Here is a 20,972-nt window from a genome sequence, read left to right as displayed (position 1 = left end):
GGTTCAGTGGTTGAGACAATATGCAAACTGGAGGTGGTCCAGAGGGGGGTGGGGGGGTGGGGGTGGGGGGTGGGGGGCAGACTTATTGTGCTGCCTGACTAGCCAGATGAAGCACTTCATGAGGATGGGGGTGAGTGCAACCAGCCGGCAGTCACTGAAGCAGGAGGGAGATGACTTGTTCAGCACTGGAATGATGGTGGTGCTTTCAAGGACGTGGGGACAACAGCCTGACTCAGTGGCCCAATCCTAATTCACCCCTTGAGCCTTCCCCTTACCCCTACCCCTTGCACTTTGCACTACCCCTTGTGACAGAGTTGCAAGGGGTAGGGGTTGAAAAATTCCCCTACGAAATGGGACAACCCTTCGAGACCTGTTACGTCATCAGCATTTATCGATGCTGCTATAAACAGATGTGACAACTTTATTTCTGAAAGTATTCACCATGCCGTCAGCAGCTTCAACTGTCTCTGTTGCATAGGCTTTGGGTATATTTTTGCAACTATCAACTGCAAACTGCTGAAATGATGTCTACAACACATTGAAATGGCATCAAATGGTCAATCAAATGATTAAGTTGTTTACGACAAAATTACGTACATTTGTATGCTTCTTTTATAACACTGCTGCACTTTTTTGCTGTGTTTACCTTTATCTTGCTGATGATTTGAACAGAATTATTTGAGATGTCTCATACCCCTCCGTTTGTAGTGTGGTCCTGAAAAATCTCAGTTTCAAGGGCCAAACAGCCCTCCCCCTTAGCCCTTCCCCTCCGACTCATCAAGAATCGGAAATCCCCTGCACCTTCACATGAGCCTACAAAATGGAGGGGTAGGAGTAAGGGGTGAATTGGGATAAGGCCAGTGAGATATTAAAGACATCCATGAAGACATCTGTGAGTTCCTCTGCACAGTCTCTCAATATACAACCATGGATGTTGTGTGGACATGGAGCTTTGCCTGAATTGATTCTACCAAGGATCTCCTAACACTAGCCAGAGACAGTGTCATCACATGGTTACCAGAAGGGGGTGGAGTCTTGTGTGCAGGGGTGCTGTTGTGTGCCTAACGTAAGCAAAGAACCTTTTCAGATGATTCAGCAGGGAGATGGGGCTTTCACAGGTCTGTGGTGTGGACTTGTAGTCTGTAATGGTTTGTGCTCTTTGCCGCAGACTCTGAGTGTCTCTGCTTTTGCTGAGGTGGTGGGCTATCCTCCTGGAGTACTGCCTCCAGAGTCTGATGTATCATGACGGGTTGGCCCTGGCTGTCCTCAGGCCCACCTCATCACCAGCTCAAAAACTGTAGTGACCACAATTTTAGAGAAAGAAAAGTAAAACAAAACAATAAAACACAGTTGACAAAACAAAAATGAAGCATATGTTAAATGTCAAACATAATGGTGTAAATAATCACAACATTCTCCACCTGGTCACTGTTATAACCTTTGGTGACAAATACTCATGGTAGTCTCACACAAGCACAATCACAAAACACACACTGTTGACCTTGAACTTACAGTTTTGCAAAAGCGGCTAGCTTATTATGAAATTTTAGCACAGATGCAAAAGCTGTAGACATGGGAAGACGAAGTCAACATCAACAGTAAACAACATGCATTTGTCAGCCAATACTATTAGCATATCACAAATATTTTGATAGTTTTTATCCAGAAATCTCATCTTATATTACATGGTGGTGTAATGATTTCCACTTCTGCATCACATATAGAAGGTTCTGTGTTCATTTCCTCATCAAATTGGGGCCTTTCTGAGTGAAGTTTGCTTTTTCTTTCCGTTCTGCATTGGTTTCTTCTGTCCCTCTTGTTTCCCCCACCGTTAAAGACACGTATACATAGGCTAATTCTCCTGTCAGTACAGTTGATTATTTTCATTTTTATTCCTATTCAGCTGTTCTATCAGGCCATCTATACTGCTCATATGTAATATGTTAGTATTGTTAAAACAGGCTTTTACAACAACCTGATATGGTTCAGACATGTTCTGGATCACACCAGGGAAAAAAAAAGAAAGAATAAAACATTAAACATCGAGTGTTTCTAGAGTAGTGGGAGCTACTCTTTGTGAAATGTGATAATACACACACACCTATGCACGCACGCACGCACGCACACACACACACACACACACACACACACACACACACACACACACACACACACACACACACACACACACCATTACACATTCTAGTTGTTTACATGCTATCACATGAGAGAGGAATCATTTTTACTCATGTGATTATGTCATCTGTTTTTCCTTCTTGTAAATCCTGTTGTACCTTTTATAAAAGCTCACAATCATCTCTGTCCTTGGGCAGATTGTATGAGATAGAGATAGATAAATGATATTGCAAAATTACCTGGTGATAGGTGTTTTAACAAAACAGTAATGCATTTCTTTTTATAAGCACTTCTCTCTGCAGGTAAACAAGGAGATGTTATATTTGATTTGGAGATGTTAGGTTTTTACAGTTTGTCTTTTGCAGAGTGTCTGATGTCATCTGTAGGGTATTTAACCTTTTTTTCCTGTACTTGTTAAACTCAGTTGTCAGGTTTGATGTAGTAGATATTTTTTCCTTGCATACAAACTGAATTTGTTTGACTTTGAATTGATACATGTGTTGTCTTAAAATAGGTTATCTTTATTTTAAATTTCCAGATCAGCTACATCCATGTCTTGGTTTCTCTTGTTCTTGACTCCATGGTCCTCCTCATCCTTCCCTCTGCTGCTTCTCACTGTACTGAGCAGACAAATAGGACTGGAGGGGGTTCAGGCGTCAGTGTGTTCCCGATGGGAAACACACACCAACATGGGCCTCTTTCAGGGTGGTGATGTGATAATAGGGGGTCTTTTTAACCTCTTTTACATGCCTTCATTTACAGAGTGGGACTTCACTAAGAAACCATATTATGGAAAATGCACTCGGTAAAGTTTTATCACAGCATGTACCATGATGTGTCTGTCATGTCTTAGTTATTTCACAGTATTATATTCACGTGTGTGTGTTTGTATGTATAAATTGTCATAAAGTACAAAAAGAAACTTTAAAGAGTGAGAATTGTAATACAGTTGTATTTACTGTAGTTATTAATTTATGGACTATATTGATACACCTTCTAGATAGTTTTATTAATACATATAGATATAGTCTTTGTTCAACAATTTCAACATTAAATGTATAAATATTTCTTTTTGTATCTCATTGATAACTGTTGTGACTGGTTAAAAGGTATTTCACTCCCAAATGCTTTTGCCTCTCATTGTTTCAGTTTCAGACCTGACACACTGTATATATACTGTATATATATACATATACATATACATATACATATATATATATATATATATATATATATATATATATATATATATATATATATATATATACATATATACACACACACACACACACATATATATATATATATATATATATATATATATATATATATATATGTACAGGGTGGGGAAGCAAAATTTACAATATTTTGATTGAAAGGGATTGAAAGACAGTGTATGACCAATTAGTTTATTGAAAGTCATGAGAATTTATTTGCCACAAGAAAACTGACATAATAGAAAATGTTTTTGTTCTATGTGTCCTCCTTCTTTCTCAATAACTGTCTTCACACGCTTCCTGAAACTTGCACAAGTTTTCCTCAAATATTCGGGTGACAACTTCTCCCATTCTTCTTTAATAGTATCTTCCAGACTTTCTCGTAATAGTTTTGCTCATAGTCATTCTCTTCTTTACATTATAAACAGTCTTTATGGACACTCCAACTATTTTTGAAATCTCCTTTGGTGTGACGAGTGCATTCAGCAAGTCACACACTCTTTGACGTTTGCTTTCCTGATTACTCATATGGGCAAAAGTTTCTGAAAAGGTATGGATAATAGTGATAGGTATGATTATGACATCAATATATGTTTGGTTTAAAAACAATTGACGTAGTGCCTGCTGAGAAACAAACAACTAAATGTTCATTGTAAATTTTGCTTCCCCACCCTGTATATACATATATATATATATATATATATATATATATATATATATATATATATATATATATATATATATATATATATACACACTAATTGTTCAAGTTAAAATTGCCCATAGATGTGAATGTGAGAGTGAATGGTTGGGTTGTTCGTTTGTAAATGTCAGCCCTCTGATGAACTGGCGACACATCCAGGGTGTACCCCACCTTCGCCCGTAGGTAGCTGGGATAGGCTCCAGCACCTCCGCAACATTCTTGAGGATAAAGTGGTTCAGAAAATGACTGACTGATTGATTGGTTATAAGTTTCTTTGACTGCAGCCAGGTTGTGCATAGTTTTATTGAACAAAATATACATGCACCAGCCTGGCCTGTCCACAAGGCATTGTCTATGTCATTTGTGAAGTTCTTTCATACAAATAAAACTCCTCTTTATTGGACATTACTGAAACACATTTCAGTTTTGAGTAGATTTTAATTTATCTTAAAGCCAAGCTCCAGAAAGGAAACAAATTGTGTATTTCATATCAGTGTAATCTGTTGTTAATACAATTTTCATTGATTATGCTTTTAATAAACCAAACAAAATTTTCCTCTGGTAATAGTTGTAAAAAGTTGAATACATCAAAAATAGCACTATATATATATATATATATATATATATATATATATATATATATATATAAATATATATATATATATATATATATATATAAATATATATATAAATATAAATATAAATATATATATATAAATATATAAATATATATATATATATATATATATATATATATATATATATTATATATATATATATATATATATATATGTACATTACATATACATTTTTCCAAAAGAATTACAATATGACCTTGGTTGAATTTTTCCAGTGTCACATTTTTTGGTCAAGTGTAATAACTTAAATAATAATAATAATAATAATAATAATAATAATAATAATAATAATAATATAAAATAAATAAAATCAGTGGCAGAAATTCCTAAACCTGAACCCATTATTCAATTATGTTTTTTTTTTGTTTTTTTTTAATGGACATTTCAAAATGTTAGGGTTTCACTCAGTAACCACTAGATGGCAGCAGTATACAATGTATACTGTAAAATGTTTTAGGTTATTGTTGAAATATATTGTATTATAAGTTATGCAGACTATCAATTAGATAGTGACTAAGTGTAATATACAAAAGTTCTCCAAATCTGTTTTCTATATGTTACTTACATTATTAGGAGTCTAAATAGATGTAATCTTGCCATTAAAGAATCAAAAGTAATGTGTTATGCTGTATAAATGAGAGGTGGGAGTGGGATTTAATAAGTTTTCTTCTTCCCACTCCTTTTCGCGCAATACATATTACATTTATGTTATTATTAAAAGTGTACATTGCAACTGCTATATTGTTTTGATCACCTCTATTTACTCATTTACTTGCTCTGCTGTTAGTTCCTTGTACCCAGACAAGTTTTATTTTTTCTTCTGCTCAAAACAAAGAAATAACAACAACGATAACAAGGTTTCCATTGCATCGACTAACCCAAATCTAACGGAAATATGCATCTGATTAACATGGTACATACAAATCAGCAGGAGCTGCAATTTTGTTTAATAACTGCCCGGAGACAGTGTAGTGTCAGCCACATCCTGCAATTATGGTAATTGGATTCTATGCTTGTGGATCACAGATTATTTCTGTGCTGAAAATAGAAAACATCTGGTAGATAGTATGGTTTCACATCTTAGAAAAATATATACTGTATATGTCACTGAAAACGTGTTACTAAGACAATGGAACATAGTTTTAGATGAATCGGTAGACAGATTTATAGACTTTTATCCCAATAGTTAACTGACTGTTCTGCACCTCAGTATGCCTCCATGATCCTTGGAGATAAAAATACCAACATCAAACTGTTTTCTTGGTTAAAACCAGATCTAGAATGGATTATTGGCTAGTGGCAGACACAATGTGTAATCAATTATCTAACTGGGAGATAGACCCAGCACTCCATTCTGATCAGTGCTAAACTGATTTATCCATCACACCTCTTTTACAAATTATGAGGCTCCTAGAGGGTTCATGGGAGTTTGTCCATCCAGTTCACGTGTGTTTTGTGGATATGGAGAAGACATTTCATTTCATCCCTTTGGGAATCCTGGGGGTGGGGGTGGGGGGGTTGCTGTGAGAGTATAGGGTCCATGTTCTGCTGCACTGGGCATACAACTGGTAAGACCGGAGCCAGAGGTTGGTCCACATTGCCGGTAGTAAGTTGGATTCATTCCCAGTGCAGGTTGGACTCCGGTAGGGCTGCCCTTTGTCACCGATTCTGTTCATTATCTTTATGAACAGAATTTCTAGGTGCAGCCAGGGGGAGTAGGAGGTCTGGGTTGAGGGTCTAAGGGCCACATCTCTACTTTTTGCAAGTGATGTGGTCTTGTTGGCCTCATCAAGCTGTGACCTCCAGCTTGTACTAGGATGGTTTGCTGCCAAGTGTGAAGACCAAAGCCATGGTTCTCAGTCAGAAAAGGATGGAGTGCCCTCTCCAGGTTGGAGAAGAGTAGCTGCCCCAAATGGAGGAGTTTAAGTTTCTCTGGGGCTTGCTCATGAGTGAAGGAAGGATGGAATAGGAGCTGTTGTGGTAAAGAAGGAGAAGAGCAAAAAGGCAAAGCTCTCGATTTACCAATCTACGTTCCAACCCTCACCTATGGTCACAAGCTGTGGGTAGTGACTCAAAGCACAAGATAACAGATAAAAGTGGTGGAAATGTGTTTTCTCTGCAGGGAGCTGGGTTCTCCCCCTTAGAGACAGGGTGAGAAGGTCAGTCATCCTGGAGAGGCTCAACATAGAACCACGGCTTGTCCATACTGAGAGAATCCAGCTGAGGTGGTTCAGGCATCTGGTCAAGATGCATTGTTTGCACATTGTTTTAAATTGTTTCCACGATGTCACACTCTAAAATACAAGTAAGAATAGCAAAAAAACAACTTTTTTTTCATCATAGTTGGTCCAAATGGAGTAAAGATAATGTGCAAAAATAAGATGATGATGATGATGATGACTTTTCAACAACCCGATATGACTCAGATATGCCCTGGATTACACCAGAAAAAACAAAACAAAAAACATTAAATTCCGTTTCTACAGTTGTGTGAGAAACTTTTGATTTTTGTGGAACATGACAGTACATATACACACACCATCTCTATCACACACACACCTACACATACCTACACACACACACACACACACACACACCTACACACACACACACACACACACACACACACACACACACACACACACACCATTAAACATGCTAGTTGTTTACATGCTATCACACAAGAGAGGGATCATTTTTCCTCATGTGATTATGTCATCTGTTTTCCTTTCTTGTAAAAGCTATAACACCTTTTATAAAAGCTCAGTATCAACTCTGTCTTTGGGCAGATTGTATGAGAGATAAAGGATATTACAAAATGACCTGGTGTTAGGAGCAGTATTTTAATAAAATAGAAATGCATTTTATTTTATAAGCCCCTTTTGTCTCTGCAGGTAAACAGTGAGATGTCACATTTAATTTTGAGATGGTTTAGTAGATGTTAGATTTTTACAGAGTTTTTATTTCGCAGAGTGTCTGATGTCATCTGTAGGGCATTTAACCATTTTTTCGTATACTTGTTGAACTCAACTGTCAAGTTTGGTAGTGTAGGTAATTTTTTGCTTACATAAAAAACTGAATTTATCTGACGTTTCATTGACGGTTCATTGAAGTTATTTTTATTTTCAATTTCCAGATCAGCTACATCCATGTCTTGGTTTCTCTTGTTCTTGACTCCATGGTCCTCCTCATCCTTCCCTCTGCTGCTTCTCACTGTCCTGAGCAGACAAATAGAACTGGAGGGGGTTCAGGCATCAGTGTGTTCCCGATGGGAAACACACACCAACATGGGCCTCTTTCAGGGTGGTGATGTGGTCATAGGGGGTCTTTTTAACCTCTATGCCATGCCTTTAGTTACAGAGCAGGATTTCACTGAGAAACCATATTATGAAAGTTGCACTAGGTACATTTTTATCATAGCATGTACCATGATGTGTCTGTCATGTCTTAGTTATTTCACAGTATTATACCCATGTGTTTGTGTGTATTAACTATCATTATGCTGAGACATGTTAAAGTACAAAAAAGCAACTTTCATGAATGAGAATTGTGATACAGTTTTATTTACTGTAGTTATCAATTAATATATGGACTATATTGAAACAAGTTTTTGATCCTTTTATTGATACATATGGCCTTCGTTTAACAATTTCAACTTCTTATGCATAATATATATTTTTATACCTCATTGATAACTGTTGTGACTGGTTAAAATGTATTTCACTCCCAAATGCTTTTGCCTCTCATTGTTTCAGTTTCAGACCTGACACACTGAGATATATTCATGCTATGGTATTTGCGGTGGAGGAGATAAATCGTAACAACAGTTTGCTGCAAGGAGTGAAGCTGGGTTACCGTATACTGAATAGCTGTGGCCTGTACCCTTGGGCTCTGCAGGCAGCTCTGATATTAGTTGGAGGAGACGCACACAGCTGCAGCACAAATGTTTCTGCTACTCAGTCTGCAAATAATGAAGGAACTGAGGAGAAAACAGGTGAAAAAAACATGTGTAACTCAAGGTGAACAGAATGTGCCCAAAGAAAATTTAGATGTCTAACCATAAATGCCTTTGTTTAATCATATATTTGATATTTTCATCAGGTGGTCAGACTGTTCCTTTGCTCATTGGTGCTGCTTCATCATCAACAGCAGTAGTAGTGTCTGGAGTGTTGGCGCCTCTATCTGTTCCACTTGTGAGTTTTATTATCACAGTCAAAATAAGGAGACTTTTTAACACCTTTTAAAAACCATTTCTTTTTCCTTCAGATTAGCTACATAGCAAGTTGCCCTTGTCTGAGTGACAGGCATAAATTTCCAAGTTTTTTCAGGACAGTCCCAAATAATGATTACCTAACTCAAGCCATGGCACAACTGGCTATACGCTTCAAATGGGCCTGGGTTGGAGTGGTAATAGCAAACAACGATTACGGGCATTCCGCTTTACAGGTGTATATGTATATGTTTACCTTTAATATTTATGTATCTCTTTGAAATACATTAATGCATTTCATGTGTACAGTAGACATGACAACAATCAAATATTCCTTGTTTCAGACATTCCAAAAAGAGACTCAGGGAAAGGGGGTCTGTATTGATTTTGTACAGATTGTCAACAAACATGCAATCATGAATGATGCCAAGAAAGCAGCAATTACAATTGAAGCTTCAACTGCAAGGGTGATACTGATTTTTTGTTGGCATACAGATGTAAGGCAAATACTTCTTGCACTAGCTGAGAGAAATGTAAGTGAATATTTGAAATCTGTAAATCCAGTTGGGTTATTTGCCATGAATACATGTTTTAGCAAAAAAAATTGCTGACTGTGTTACATGTTGTAATGTACGTTAGTGTCCTCTCATTACAGGTGACTGACAGACAGTTTCTGGCCAGTGCGGCCTGGAGCACTAGTGATGAACTAATGCAAGATTTTGCCGTCTCTGAGTTGTCAAGTGGTGTTGTTGGTGTGGCCATACGCAGTTCAACAATACCTGGATTTGAAAATTATCTCAGAAGTTTAAACCCATATAATCATCCAGACAATGTATTTATAATAGAATTATGGGAAAGAGAGTTTGGATGTAGTCCTGAAGCTACACAATCCCATAAAGCACCTCTTTCCTCACATTCCTCTTTGTTCAAATCTGACTATCCATCAAATAATTTGACTTCATTTCCTGGTAATAAGTCTCTTCCAGAATCTTCTCTACCACCCTGCACTGGGACAGAGTCTCTGGAGAAGATGCAGGGTGTCTTTACTGACATGTCTCAGCTAAGGGAAACATATAATGTGTATCTTGCTGTTTATGCAGCAGCTCACGCCCTTCACAGCCTTCTCTCCTGCCCAAACAGAGACAGTCCTACGAACAACAGCTCCACCTGCTCCTCTGCAAAACACATCAAACCCAGAGAGGTAAAAGAACCCAGTGCCTTCCATATATTTTTTAAAGGAAAATTATTACATGGATGATGTAATTAGCATAATAAAAATTATTTTTCAGCTTTTACAGCACTTGAACAAAGTAAATATCTCCACACCACATGGAGAAATGTTTTACTTCCAAGGTGCTGATATTCCACCAAGGTTCGATATTGTTAACTGGCAGAAAACCCTTGAGGGTCCACCTAATCTAGTAGTGGTTGGTCATGTGAATGAGTTTGGTATCCACCTAAATGAGTCAGTTATTCAGTGGAACACAGGATTCAGTGAGGTATACAGATTTCTCTGTAATACTGTAATTACATTGCTTGCTCTTGACTTGTCAGTTCACCAGACTCCATCATTAAGATGATTTATTATGATTTCCAGGTTCCTGTCTCAGTGTGCAGTAAGAGCTGTCCCCCAGGTACCCGAAAGGCCAACAGGAAAGGAGAACCTGTTTGCTGCTTTGACTGTATTCCATGTGGAGAAGGAGAAATTAGTAATATAACAGGTGAGGAAACTAAAATAGCAGAAAGCCATGTTTAACTTTGGAGAACAGATTTACTTTATCTTTTATTTTTCCTGTCCAAGGTTCCCTTCACTGTGAACGTTGTCCACCTGAGTTTTGGTCCAATACTGAACGAACTGTCTGTATACGTCGTCAGACAGACTTCCTGTCCTTTAATGAAACACTGGGCATTACTCTGACTACAGTCGCTGTGTCTGGTGTCATAGTGACAACAGCTGTGTTTGTAGTTTTTCTGTACTACCGTCAAACACCTATGGTGAGACTGACTCGCAAACTTTTAAACATTTGATTTTTTTCTCATGAACAAGTTATGTTTGGGTTGTGTTATTTCCATCTGTTCATTCATTGTCATTTACCTTTAGGTCCGAGCCAATAACTCAGAGCTGAGTTTCCTTCTTCTTCTGTCGCTGAAGCTCTGCTTCCTGTGTTCTCTGGTGTTCATTGGTCGTCCATCAGTCTGGTCTTGTCGATTGCAGCAGGCAGCCTTTGGGATCAGCTTTGTACTTTGTGTTTCCTGTCTTCTGGTGAAGACCATGGTGGTTCTGGCAGCTTTCCGCTCAGCTCGTCCTGGTGCTGCAGCTTTGATGAAGTGGTTTGGTCCAGGTCTACAGAGAGGAAGTGTCTGCCTGTTCACCAGTGTACAGGTGAGAACCATTTGTTGAGGGAATGATGAAAATACTTTAGGTTGTTCAATTTTGTATAATGTATGCCGTTTCATTTAAAACATTCAGTTCAAATGTGTTTTCTCATCTTCTAGATCATTATCTGCATCATATGGTTGTCTCTCAGTCCTCCAGTACCTCACCGTGACTTGGGTATCCAAGGGTCAAAGGTCACTTTGAAGTGTGCCATGGCCTCTGTGGTGGGCTTCTCTTTGGTTCTGGGCTACATCGGTCTGCTGGCCTGCACCTGCCTCCTCTTGGCTTTTCTTGCCAGGAAACTCCCTGACAACTTCAATGAGGCCAAACTGATCACTTTCAGCATGCTGATATTTTGTGCTGTTTGGGTGGCCTTTGTCCCTGCTTATGTTAGCTCTCCTGGGAAATACGTGGTTGCTGTTGAGATTTTTGCAATCCTGGCCTCTGGTTACGGTTTATTGTTCTGTATCTTTGCCCCAAAATGCTTCATTATCCTTTTGAGGCCTGAGAAAAACAGTAAGAAACACTTAATGGGTAGATAACATTGTTCATGTGAACATTTATATTTTAATCAAGAAAATGTAATTGAAAAACTTTTTGAGATCATCGATTTCACGACAAAAATAAAGGTGCTTCTGCCTGGACCATCCACATGGACATGTCATGTTAATTTTTTATTTTCTCTACATAGCAAATATGAATAATAAATATTATAATATGGTGGGGGTGACTTATCCTATGTTACATATTTTTATTTGTTTCAATGTGAGTGAAAATTTCAATGACACAACCAAGAGAAATATATGTACGTGTAATGGTACTAGTACAGGCACTGAATCCAAATGTAGAACTCAGAGGCAGAAAATAAAGTTCACAGGATTTATTTGTCACTGAATATACAAACAGATTGATAATGAGAATGAGTGACACAATCTTGAGGACAGTGGATGGTGAAATCCTCTTCGGATCCGTCCTCTGGGCTGAGGACGTGAACCCTTTGCTCAGCTCGGTTACCGGAGCCGGTTTCCCGACTAGGGAAAAGCAGAGGGAGGTCAGCGACGGAAACAGGTCATGCACGGGTAAGCTAACAGACGGGCAACAGGACATAAGGGATAGACAAACTCACGTACCAATAAGTCAGGCAAGGCGGTCAAAACCAGGAAGGCAGATGAGGCAGACAAAACCGACAGGGAGCAGGCAAAAGACAAAAATCGAGATGGCAAAACGGGTCAAACACTGGAAATCAGACAAACTGACAAGATCAGAACACTGGTAAGTAACTACGAGAGATTACAAACTGGCGTCTGAACAGGGGAAGAGACTGGACTTAAATACACAAAAGGGAGGGAAGACAACGAGACACAGGTGGCACAAATCAGGGCGGAGTCAGGTAATCAGGGAAAAGGTGAACACGATCAGGGAAAGGAAGTAAAGAGGACAGACATGACACATGAGGGAAAATTAACAAAATAAAACAGGAAGTGACAAACAACATAAAAGACAGACAAACCCAGACTAACATCTGGTTGCAGGCTTGACAGTACGGTTCTTTTATTTCTCAGATACAAGAGAAAAGACAATAGAGTGGAATGAATTTTAATGGAGTTTAATGGCAGGTAATTAACTTTTTAATATTGAGAACATATGGTTCATAAAGTCAGTCCTTGAGTCTGTTGGTCATGGTCAAAAGACTCTGCAGTCTCCTCATGATGAAAACAGGCTGAGGAAGCTGTGAGGTGAGTGGGATCACCTCTAATACAGAGGAAAATACAGGACTGAAATGGGTGTTATAAATATCCTGAAGGGGGGGCACCAGCAATCTATTCAGCTGCTCTCACTACTGGAAGGTCTTTAGGAAGGCACCGTACCACACAGCTGGTTGCTTGCAATGGTGCCTCTGTAAAAGGTGCACATGAAGGGAGCTGGGGTTGTAGGTTTTCTCAGCTTGTGAATGAAGTAGAGATGTTGTTGAGCTTGGCCAGTAATACAGTGTTGTTAGTCCAGGAGAAGTCCTCTGTGAAGTACACACCTGGGATTTTGTGAACTTGTTGCTGCTCACTCTCTCCACAGCTGCACCGCTGATGGTAAGAGGATCATGCTGGGTGTGTGCTCTCCTGAAGTCCACTACAATCGCTTTCATCTTATCAATGTTCAGAGATAGATTGTTGTGTTTGCACCATATGGCTAGGTGGCTAACCTCAGTCCTGTAGTTTGTTTCATTTCTGCTGCTGAGACCCACCATGGTCATGTCGTCCACAGACTTTATGAAGAGGTTGAAGCTGTGTCACTGTGTGGAGTCATGGGTCAGCAGAGTGAAGAGGAGGGGGCTTAACAGACATCCTTGGGGGGGCCCTGTGTTCACAGTGATGGTGTTGGATGTACTGCTGACAACCCATACTGCCTATTTGCCTTCCCATCAGGAAGTCCAAAAGTCAGTTCCACATTGAGGTGTTGAGCCCCAGCTGGTCCAGTTCATGAATGAGCTGATGAGAGATGATTGTTGTGAATACTGAACTAAATCACCAGCATTCTGACATATGTATCTTTCATGTCCAGATGTGTGAGCGCTGAGTGGAGGGCAGTGGAAATAGTGTCATCAGTTGAGGGGTTCAGCCAATATTCAAACTGGAAGCGGTCTAGGAAGGCGGGATGACAGACTTGAAGTGCTTCATGACTAGCTGTTTGAAGCACTTCATGAGGATGGGGGTAAAAGCAAGTCATTATAGCATGAGGGAGATTACTTGTTTGAGACCGGAATGATGGTGGTGGCTTTGAAGTATGTGAGGACAACAGCCATAGTCAGGCTGTTGTTAAAGATGTCCATGAAGACATCTGTGAGTTAATCTGCACAGTCTCACAATACATGACCATGGATGTTGTCTGGACCTTGAGCTTTGCCTGAATTGATCCTCCCAATTGATCTCTTCACGCTCGCTGGAGACAGTGTCATCACCTGGTTACCAGGAGGGGGTGGAGTCTTGTGTGCAGGGGTGCCATTCAGTGCGTCAAAGCAAGCAAAGAAGCCGTTCAGATGATTCAGCAGGGAGATGGAGCTTTCACAGGTCTGTGGCGTGGACTTGTAGTCCGTAATAGTCTGTATTCCCTGCTGCAGACTCCAAGTGTCTCTGTTGTTTCATCCTGGAGTACTGCCTCTTAGGGCGTTTTCACACTGCATATCCAAGTCTGTACCGTACTTGGATATGTTCACACCTTTCCTGCAGATGTTGCGTTCATAAGTACATACCGTGGCCCGTGCCCAAGTATGAGTGGATGTTAAAGGGCCAAAACAGTGGGTGGTGGTGTGGAAGGAATTCTGTCATGATCCAACAAACGCAGAAGTCAGAAGACGACAAACCCTTACGTCATCAACCAAGCGACGGTTCTGTTCATTTGTCTACAATGGAGGCAACAGTTTTCTATCTGTTAGCCTGTTTGAGGTAAAATGAAGAAGAGCAACCTTCATTGTCCTTGATATATCACCGAGTGGTTTGGTCAGTAAGGCGAGCCCGTAGTGGACAGATCCAAGGCTTTTTCAGGAGACAACAGGAGCACCGTCTATGGTCTCGTGGTGATTAAGTCACTTCCGTTGTCAGAGTGGTGATTGGGTCACGTCTGTTCTCAGGCATGGATCATTTTCACACAGTAACATATTGTACTGGAGTCCACACAGTCTGTACCCAGAACTACCTTCTCAGCTGGACTCACAGTACTCAAGCACAGAACGTTTGCACTCACAATGATAAATTTAAGTAGATTTTGGGATCAAACGGACACAGATACAGACTCGGGTATGCGGTGTGTAAGTGCACATAGAGTCTCTGATGCCTCATGACCGGTTGGCCCCGGCTGTCCTCAGGCCCACCTCATCACCAGCTCTGAGGGCAGTGTTCCCAGCCTTCAGGAGCCTGTAGACCTCCACTGTAAGCCATGGCTTCTGATTGGCCCAGACAGTCATGGTCTTGGTGTTCATAAAATCTTCAATACACTTGGTGATGTGGGCATATAAATATAAATCTAGCACATAAATGATATGCAGAAAAAAACTGCAGTGACCATAATTCCAATGAAAGAAAAGTAAAACAAAACAATAAAACACACTTGAGATGACAACAACACATGTTGTTGACTTTGAACTTACAGTTTTGCAAAAGCAGCTAGCTTATTATGAAATTTTAGCACAGATACAAAAGCTGTAGACATGGGAAGACGAAGTCAACATCAACAGTAAACAACATGCATTTGTCAGCCAATACTATTAGCATATCACAAATATTTTGATAGTTTTTATCCAGAAATGTCATCTTATAATACATGGTGGTGTAATGATTTCCATTTCTGTATCACATATAGAAGGTTCTGTGTTCATTTCCTCATCAAATTGGGGCCTTTCTGAGTGAAGTTTGCTTTTTCTTTCCATCCTGCATTGGTTTCTTCTGTCCCTTTTGTTTCCCCCACCGTTAAAGACACTTATACATAGGCTAATTCTCCTGTCAGTACAGTTGATTATTTTCATTTTTATTCCTATTCAGCTGTTCTATCAGGCCATCTATACTGCTCATATGTAATATGTTAGTATTGTTAAAACAGGCTTTTACAACAACCTGATATGGTTCAGACATGTTCTGGATCACACCAGGGAAAAAAAAAAGAAAGAATAAAACATTAAACATCGAGTGTTTCTAGAGTAGTGGGAGCTACTCTTTGTGAAATGTGATAATACACACACACACACACACCTATGCACGCACGCACGCACGCACACACACACACACACACACACACACACACCATTACACATTCTAGTTGTTTACATGCTATCACACGAGAGAGGAATCATTTTTACTCATGTGATTATGTCATCTGTTTTTCCTTCTTGTAAATCCTATTGTACCTTTTATAAAAGCTCACATCCAACTCTGTCCTTGGGCAGATTGTATGAGATAGGTATAGATAAATGATATTGCAAAATTACCTGGTGATAGGTGTTTTAACAAAATAGTAATGCATTTCATTTAATAAGCACTTTTCTCTGCAGGTAAACAATGAGATGTTATATTTGATTTGGAGATGTTAGGTTTTTACAGTTTGTCTTTTGCAGAGTGTCTGATGTCATCTGTAGGGTATTTAACCATTTTTTCCCTGTACTTGTTGAACTCAGTCATCAGGTTTGGTGTGGTAGGTCATTTTTGCTTGTATACAAACTGAATTTATCTGGCTTTGGTTTAATACATGTTTTGTCTTAAAATAAGTAATTTTTATTTTCAATGTCCAGGTCAGCTACATCCATGTATTGGTTTCTCTGGTTCTTGATTCCATGGTCCTGCTCATCCTTCCCTCTGCTGCTTCTCACTGTACTGAGCAGACAAATAGGACTGGAGGGGGTTCAGGCATCAGTTTGCTCTCGATGGGATGCACAGAGTAAAAAGGGCCTTTTGCTGAATGGTGATGTGATTATCGGTGGTTTATTTAGCCTCTATTACAAGCCTACAGTTACAGAGCAGGACTTCACTAAGAAACCATATCATGACACTTGCACAGGGTAAAATTTTATCACAGCATGTACCATGATGTGTCTGTCATTTCTTTATTTCACAGTATTATATCCATGTGTTTGTGTGTATTAACTTTCATTGTGCTATGACATATTAAAATACATGCACTCACATTAATGAGTGAGAATTATAATATAGTTTTATTTATTGAAATTATCCCTTAATATATGGGCTATATTGATAGAACTTTGTTATACTTTTATCGATACATATACATATAATATTTGATTAACAGTTTCAACTTTGTATGTACTTTATTTGTTTTTATATTTCATTGATAACTGTTGTGACTGGTTAAAAGGTATTTAACTCCCAAATGCTTTTGCCTCTCATTGTTTCAGTTTCAGACCTGACACAGTCAGATATATTCATGCTATGGTATTTGCGGTGGAGGAGATAAATCGTAACAACCGTTTGCTGCAAGGAGTGAAGCTGGGTTACCGTATACTGAATAGCTGTGGCCGATACCCCTGGGTTCTGCAGGCAGCTCTGATACTGGTTGGAGGAGACGCACACAGCTGCAGCACAAATGTTTCTGCTACTCAGTCTGCAACTGACGAACGAACTGAAGAGGAAACAGGTAAAAAAAAAAAAAAAAGTGTGTAACTCAAGGTGTACAGAATGTGCCGAAAGAAAGTTTAGATGTCAAATCATAGTTGTCTTTATTTAATCATATATTTAATGTTGTCATCAGGTGGTCAGACTGTTCCTTTGCTCATTGGTGCTGTTTCATCATCAACAGCAGTAATGGTGTCTGAAGTGTTGGCGCCTCTATCTGTTCCACTTGTGAGTTTTATTATCAAAGAGAAAGTCACAGACAAATTCAGACACATCAGACAAAAATAAGGACACTTCTTAACACTTTTTTACATCCATTTCCTTTTAATTTCAGATTAGCTACATAGCGAGTTGCCCGTGTCTTAGTGACAGGCATAAATATCCAAGTTTTTTCAGAACAATCCCAAGTGATATTTACCAAGCAAGAGCTATGGCACAACTGGCTATACGCTTCAAATGGGCCTGGGTTGGAGTGGTGATCGTAAACACTGATTATGGGCATTCTGCTTTACAGGTGTATATGTATTTGCTTACCTTTAATATTTATGCATCTCTTTGAAATACATTAATGCATTTCATGTGTACAGTAGACATGACAACAATCAAATATTTATTTTTTCAGGCGTTCCAAAAAGAGACTCAAGGAAAGGGGGTCTGTATCGATTTTGTACAGACTGTCACCCGACAAACAATCATCACTGATGCCAAGAAAGCAGCAATTACAATTGAAGCTTCAACTGCAAGGGTGATACTGATTTTTTGTTTGCATACTGATGTAAAGCAAATATTTCTGGCACTGGCTGAGAGAAATGTAAGTTAATACTAAATACTAAATCTGTATAACTAATTGCATTTATTGCTACACAAACATTTACCTGGGAAAAAACATCAGCTGTGTTACATGTTGTAATGTACATTAGTGTCCTCTCACTACAGGTGACTGACAGACAGTTTCTGGCCAGTGAGGCCTGGAGCACCAGTGATGAACTTATGCAAGATCTGGCTGTAACAACGTTTTCAAGTGGTGTCATTGGTGTGGCCATTCGAAGTTCAACTATACCTGGATTTGAAAATTATCTCCGAAGTGTAAACCCATATAATCATCCTGACAATGTGTTTATAAGAGAATTATGGGAAAGAGAGTTTGGATGTAGTCCTGAAGCTACACAATCCCATAAAGCACCTCTCGACTCACATTCCTCTTCATTAAAATCTGACTATCCATCAAATTCTTCTACTTCATTTCTTGATAATAAGTGTCTTCCAAAATCTTCTCTGCCACCCTGCACTGGGACAGAGTCTTTGGAGGATGTGCAGGATGTCTTTATTGACATGTCTCAACTAAGGGAAACATATAATATCTACCTTGCTGTTTATGCAGCAGCTCATGCCCTTCACAGCCTTCTCTCCTGCCCAAACAGAGACAGCCCTACAAATAACAGCTCCACCTGCTCCTCTGCAAAACACATCAAACCCAAAGAGGTAAAATAAGTCAGTGTATTCCATATATTTCTTTAAAGGGAAATTGTGACATTGATTCTTTTTCAGCTTTTACAGCACTTGAACAAAGTAAACATCTCCACACCACATGGAGAAATGTTTCACTTCCAAGGTGCTGATATTCTGCCAAAGTATGACATTATTAACTGGCAGAAAACCCCTGACGGTTCACTCAAATTTGTGTTGGTTGGTCATGTGAATGAGTTTGGTATCCACCTAAACGAGTCAGTTATTCAGTGGAACACAGGATCCAATGAGGTATTCAGATTTCTCTGTAATACTGTAATTACATTGCTTGCTCTTGACTTGTCAGTTCAGCAGATTCCATCATTAAGAAGATGATTTATTATAATTTCCAGGTTCCTGTGTCAGTGTGCAGTAAGAGCTGTCCCCCAGGTACCCGAAAGGCCAACAGGAAAGGAGAACCTGTTTGTTGCTTTGACTGTATTCCATGTGGAGAAGGAGAAATTAGTAATATAACAGGTGAGGAAATTAAAATAGCAGAAAGCCATGTTTAATGTTGGATAACAGATTTAGTTCGTCTTTAATTTTTATTTTTCTTCTCCAAGGTTCCCTCCACTGTGAACGTTGTCCATCTGAGTTTTGGTCCAATAATGAGCGAACTGTCTGTATACGTCGTCAGACAGACTTCTTGTCCTTTAATGAAACACTGGGCATTACTCTGACTACAGTAGCTGTGTCTGGTGTCTTAGTGACAACAGCTGTGTTTGTGGTCTTTCTGTACTACCGTCAAACACCTATGGTGAGACTGACTTGCAACATTCAACCATCTGATTTGTTTTTCATGAACAAATTATATTTGAGTTGTGTTATTTCTGTCTGTTCCTTCACTGTCATTCACTTTTAGGTCCGAGCCAACAACTCAGAGCTGAGTTTCCTTCTTCTTCTGTCGCTGAAGCTCTGCTTCCTGTGTTCTCTGGTGTTCATTGGTCATCCATCAGTCTGGTCTTGTTGGTTCCAGCAGGCAGCCTTTGGGATCAGCTTTGTACTCTGTGTTTCCTGTCTTCTGGTGAAGACCATGGTGGTTCTGGCAGCTTTCCGCTCAGCTCGTCCTGGTGCTGCAGCTTTGATGAAGTGGTTTGGTCCAGGTCTACAGAGAGGAAGTGTCTGCCTGTTCACCAGTGTACAGGTGGGAACCATTTGTTGAGGGAATGATGAAAATAATTTAGGTTGTTCAATTTTGTGTACTGTATGCCGTTTCATTTAAAACATTCAGTTCAAATGTGTTTTCTTATCTTCTAGATCATCATCTGCATCATATGGTTGTCTCTCAGTCCTCCAGTACCTCACCGTGACTTGGGTATCCAAAGGTCAAAGGTCACTTTGAAGTGTGCCATGGCCTCTGTGGTGGGCTTCTCTCTGGTTCTGGGCTACATCGGTCTGCTGGCCTGCACCTGCCTCCACTTGGCTTTTCTCGCCAGGAAACTCCCTGACAACTTCAATGAGGCCAAACTGATCACTTTCAGCATGCTGATATTTTGTGCTGTTTGGGTGGCCTTTGTCCCTGCTTATGTTAGCTCTCCTGGGAAATATGTGGTCGCTGTCGAAATTTTTGCAATCCTGGCCTCCAGTTATGGTTTACTGTTCTGCATCTTTGCTCCTAAATGTTTCATTATTATTTTGAGGCCTGAGAAAAACACTAAGAAACACCTGATGGGTAGATAACATTTTTCATACGGACATGGCATCACATTTTTTTCATATTAGAATCAACTGTAGTTTTTTTTTTTCTTTAATGATTAAATTTTTTCTGCCTGTACCATTATATTCATGTCAGCAGCTACTTTCATTGCTCCACAAAACAAATGTGAATAATCAATGTTAGATTAACATGTTTTGGTGTCTTTCCTGCACCAGGATGAATTTTCTTTGGTAACTGAACTTTGTTACGTGACCATAAAAGTCTGATAACTGTGAGTAATTGGCTAATTGTAATAATCAGATCTAATGGATTTACATGCACTTATGAACAGCAGTAATTGAAAAACCCTTGTTTATATGCTCCCGTGCATTATCAGATTTCTTTCAGAGTACACAAGTACATAGCGATGGTAGACTCA

General features: G+C 39.3%; 2 protein-coding genes across 2 annotated transcripts; both read left to right on the top strand.

Annotated features, from left to right (window-relative positions):
* Positions 1 to 106: 106 nt before the first annotated feature.
* On the top strand, positions 107 to 11,823 carry LOC115431128 (extracellular calcium-sensing receptor-like). The gene is made up of 14 exons (XM_030151368.1): positions 107 to 130; positions 1,169 to 1,237; positions 6,817 to 6,845; positions 7,921 to 8,097; positions 8,450 to 8,688; positions 8,796 to 8,878; positions 8,961 to 9,140; positions 9,249 to 9,437; positions 9,560 to 10,105; positions 10,194 to 10,403; positions 10,502 to 10,625; positions 10,706 to 10,899; positions 11,006 to 11,287; positions 11,401 to 11,823. Exons 1-14 carry the CDS (start codon positions 107 to 109, stop codon positions 11,821 to 11,823), a joined length of 2,769 nt encoding a protein of 922 aa, XP_030007228.1.
* Positions 11,824 to 14,040: 2,217 nt separating this feature from the next.
* LOC115431127 (extracellular calcium-sensing receptor-like) lies at positions 14,041 to 20,577 on the top strand. Its single transcript, XM_030151367.1, has 14 exons — positions 14,041 to 14,115; positions 15,138 to 15,275; positions 16,440 to 16,456; positions 16,554 to 16,820; positions 17,175 to 17,413; positions 17,528 to 17,610; positions 17,726 to 17,905; positions 18,014 to 18,202; positions 18,328 to 18,873; positions 18,940 to 19,149; positions 19,251 to 19,374; positions 19,461 to 19,654; positions 19,760 to 20,041; positions 20,155 to 20,577. The coding sequence occupies exons 1-14, from the start codon at positions 14,041 to 14,043 to the stop codon at positions 20,575 to 20,577; spliced, it is 2,967 nt and encodes a 988-aa protein (XP_030007227.1).
* Positions 20,578 to 20,972: the final 395 nt, after the last annotated feature.

The sequence above is a fragment of the Sphaeramia orbicularis genome, chromosome 13 (assembly GCF_902148855.1).
Source record: "Sphaeramia orbicularis chromosome 13, fSphaOr1.1, whole genome shotgun sequence".
Taxonomy (NCBI): Eukaryota; Metazoa; Chordata; class Actinopteri; order Kurtiformes; family Apogonidae; genus Sphaeramia; species Sphaeramia orbicularis.
This window is presented reverse-complemented; position numbering and strand designations above follow the sequence as displayed.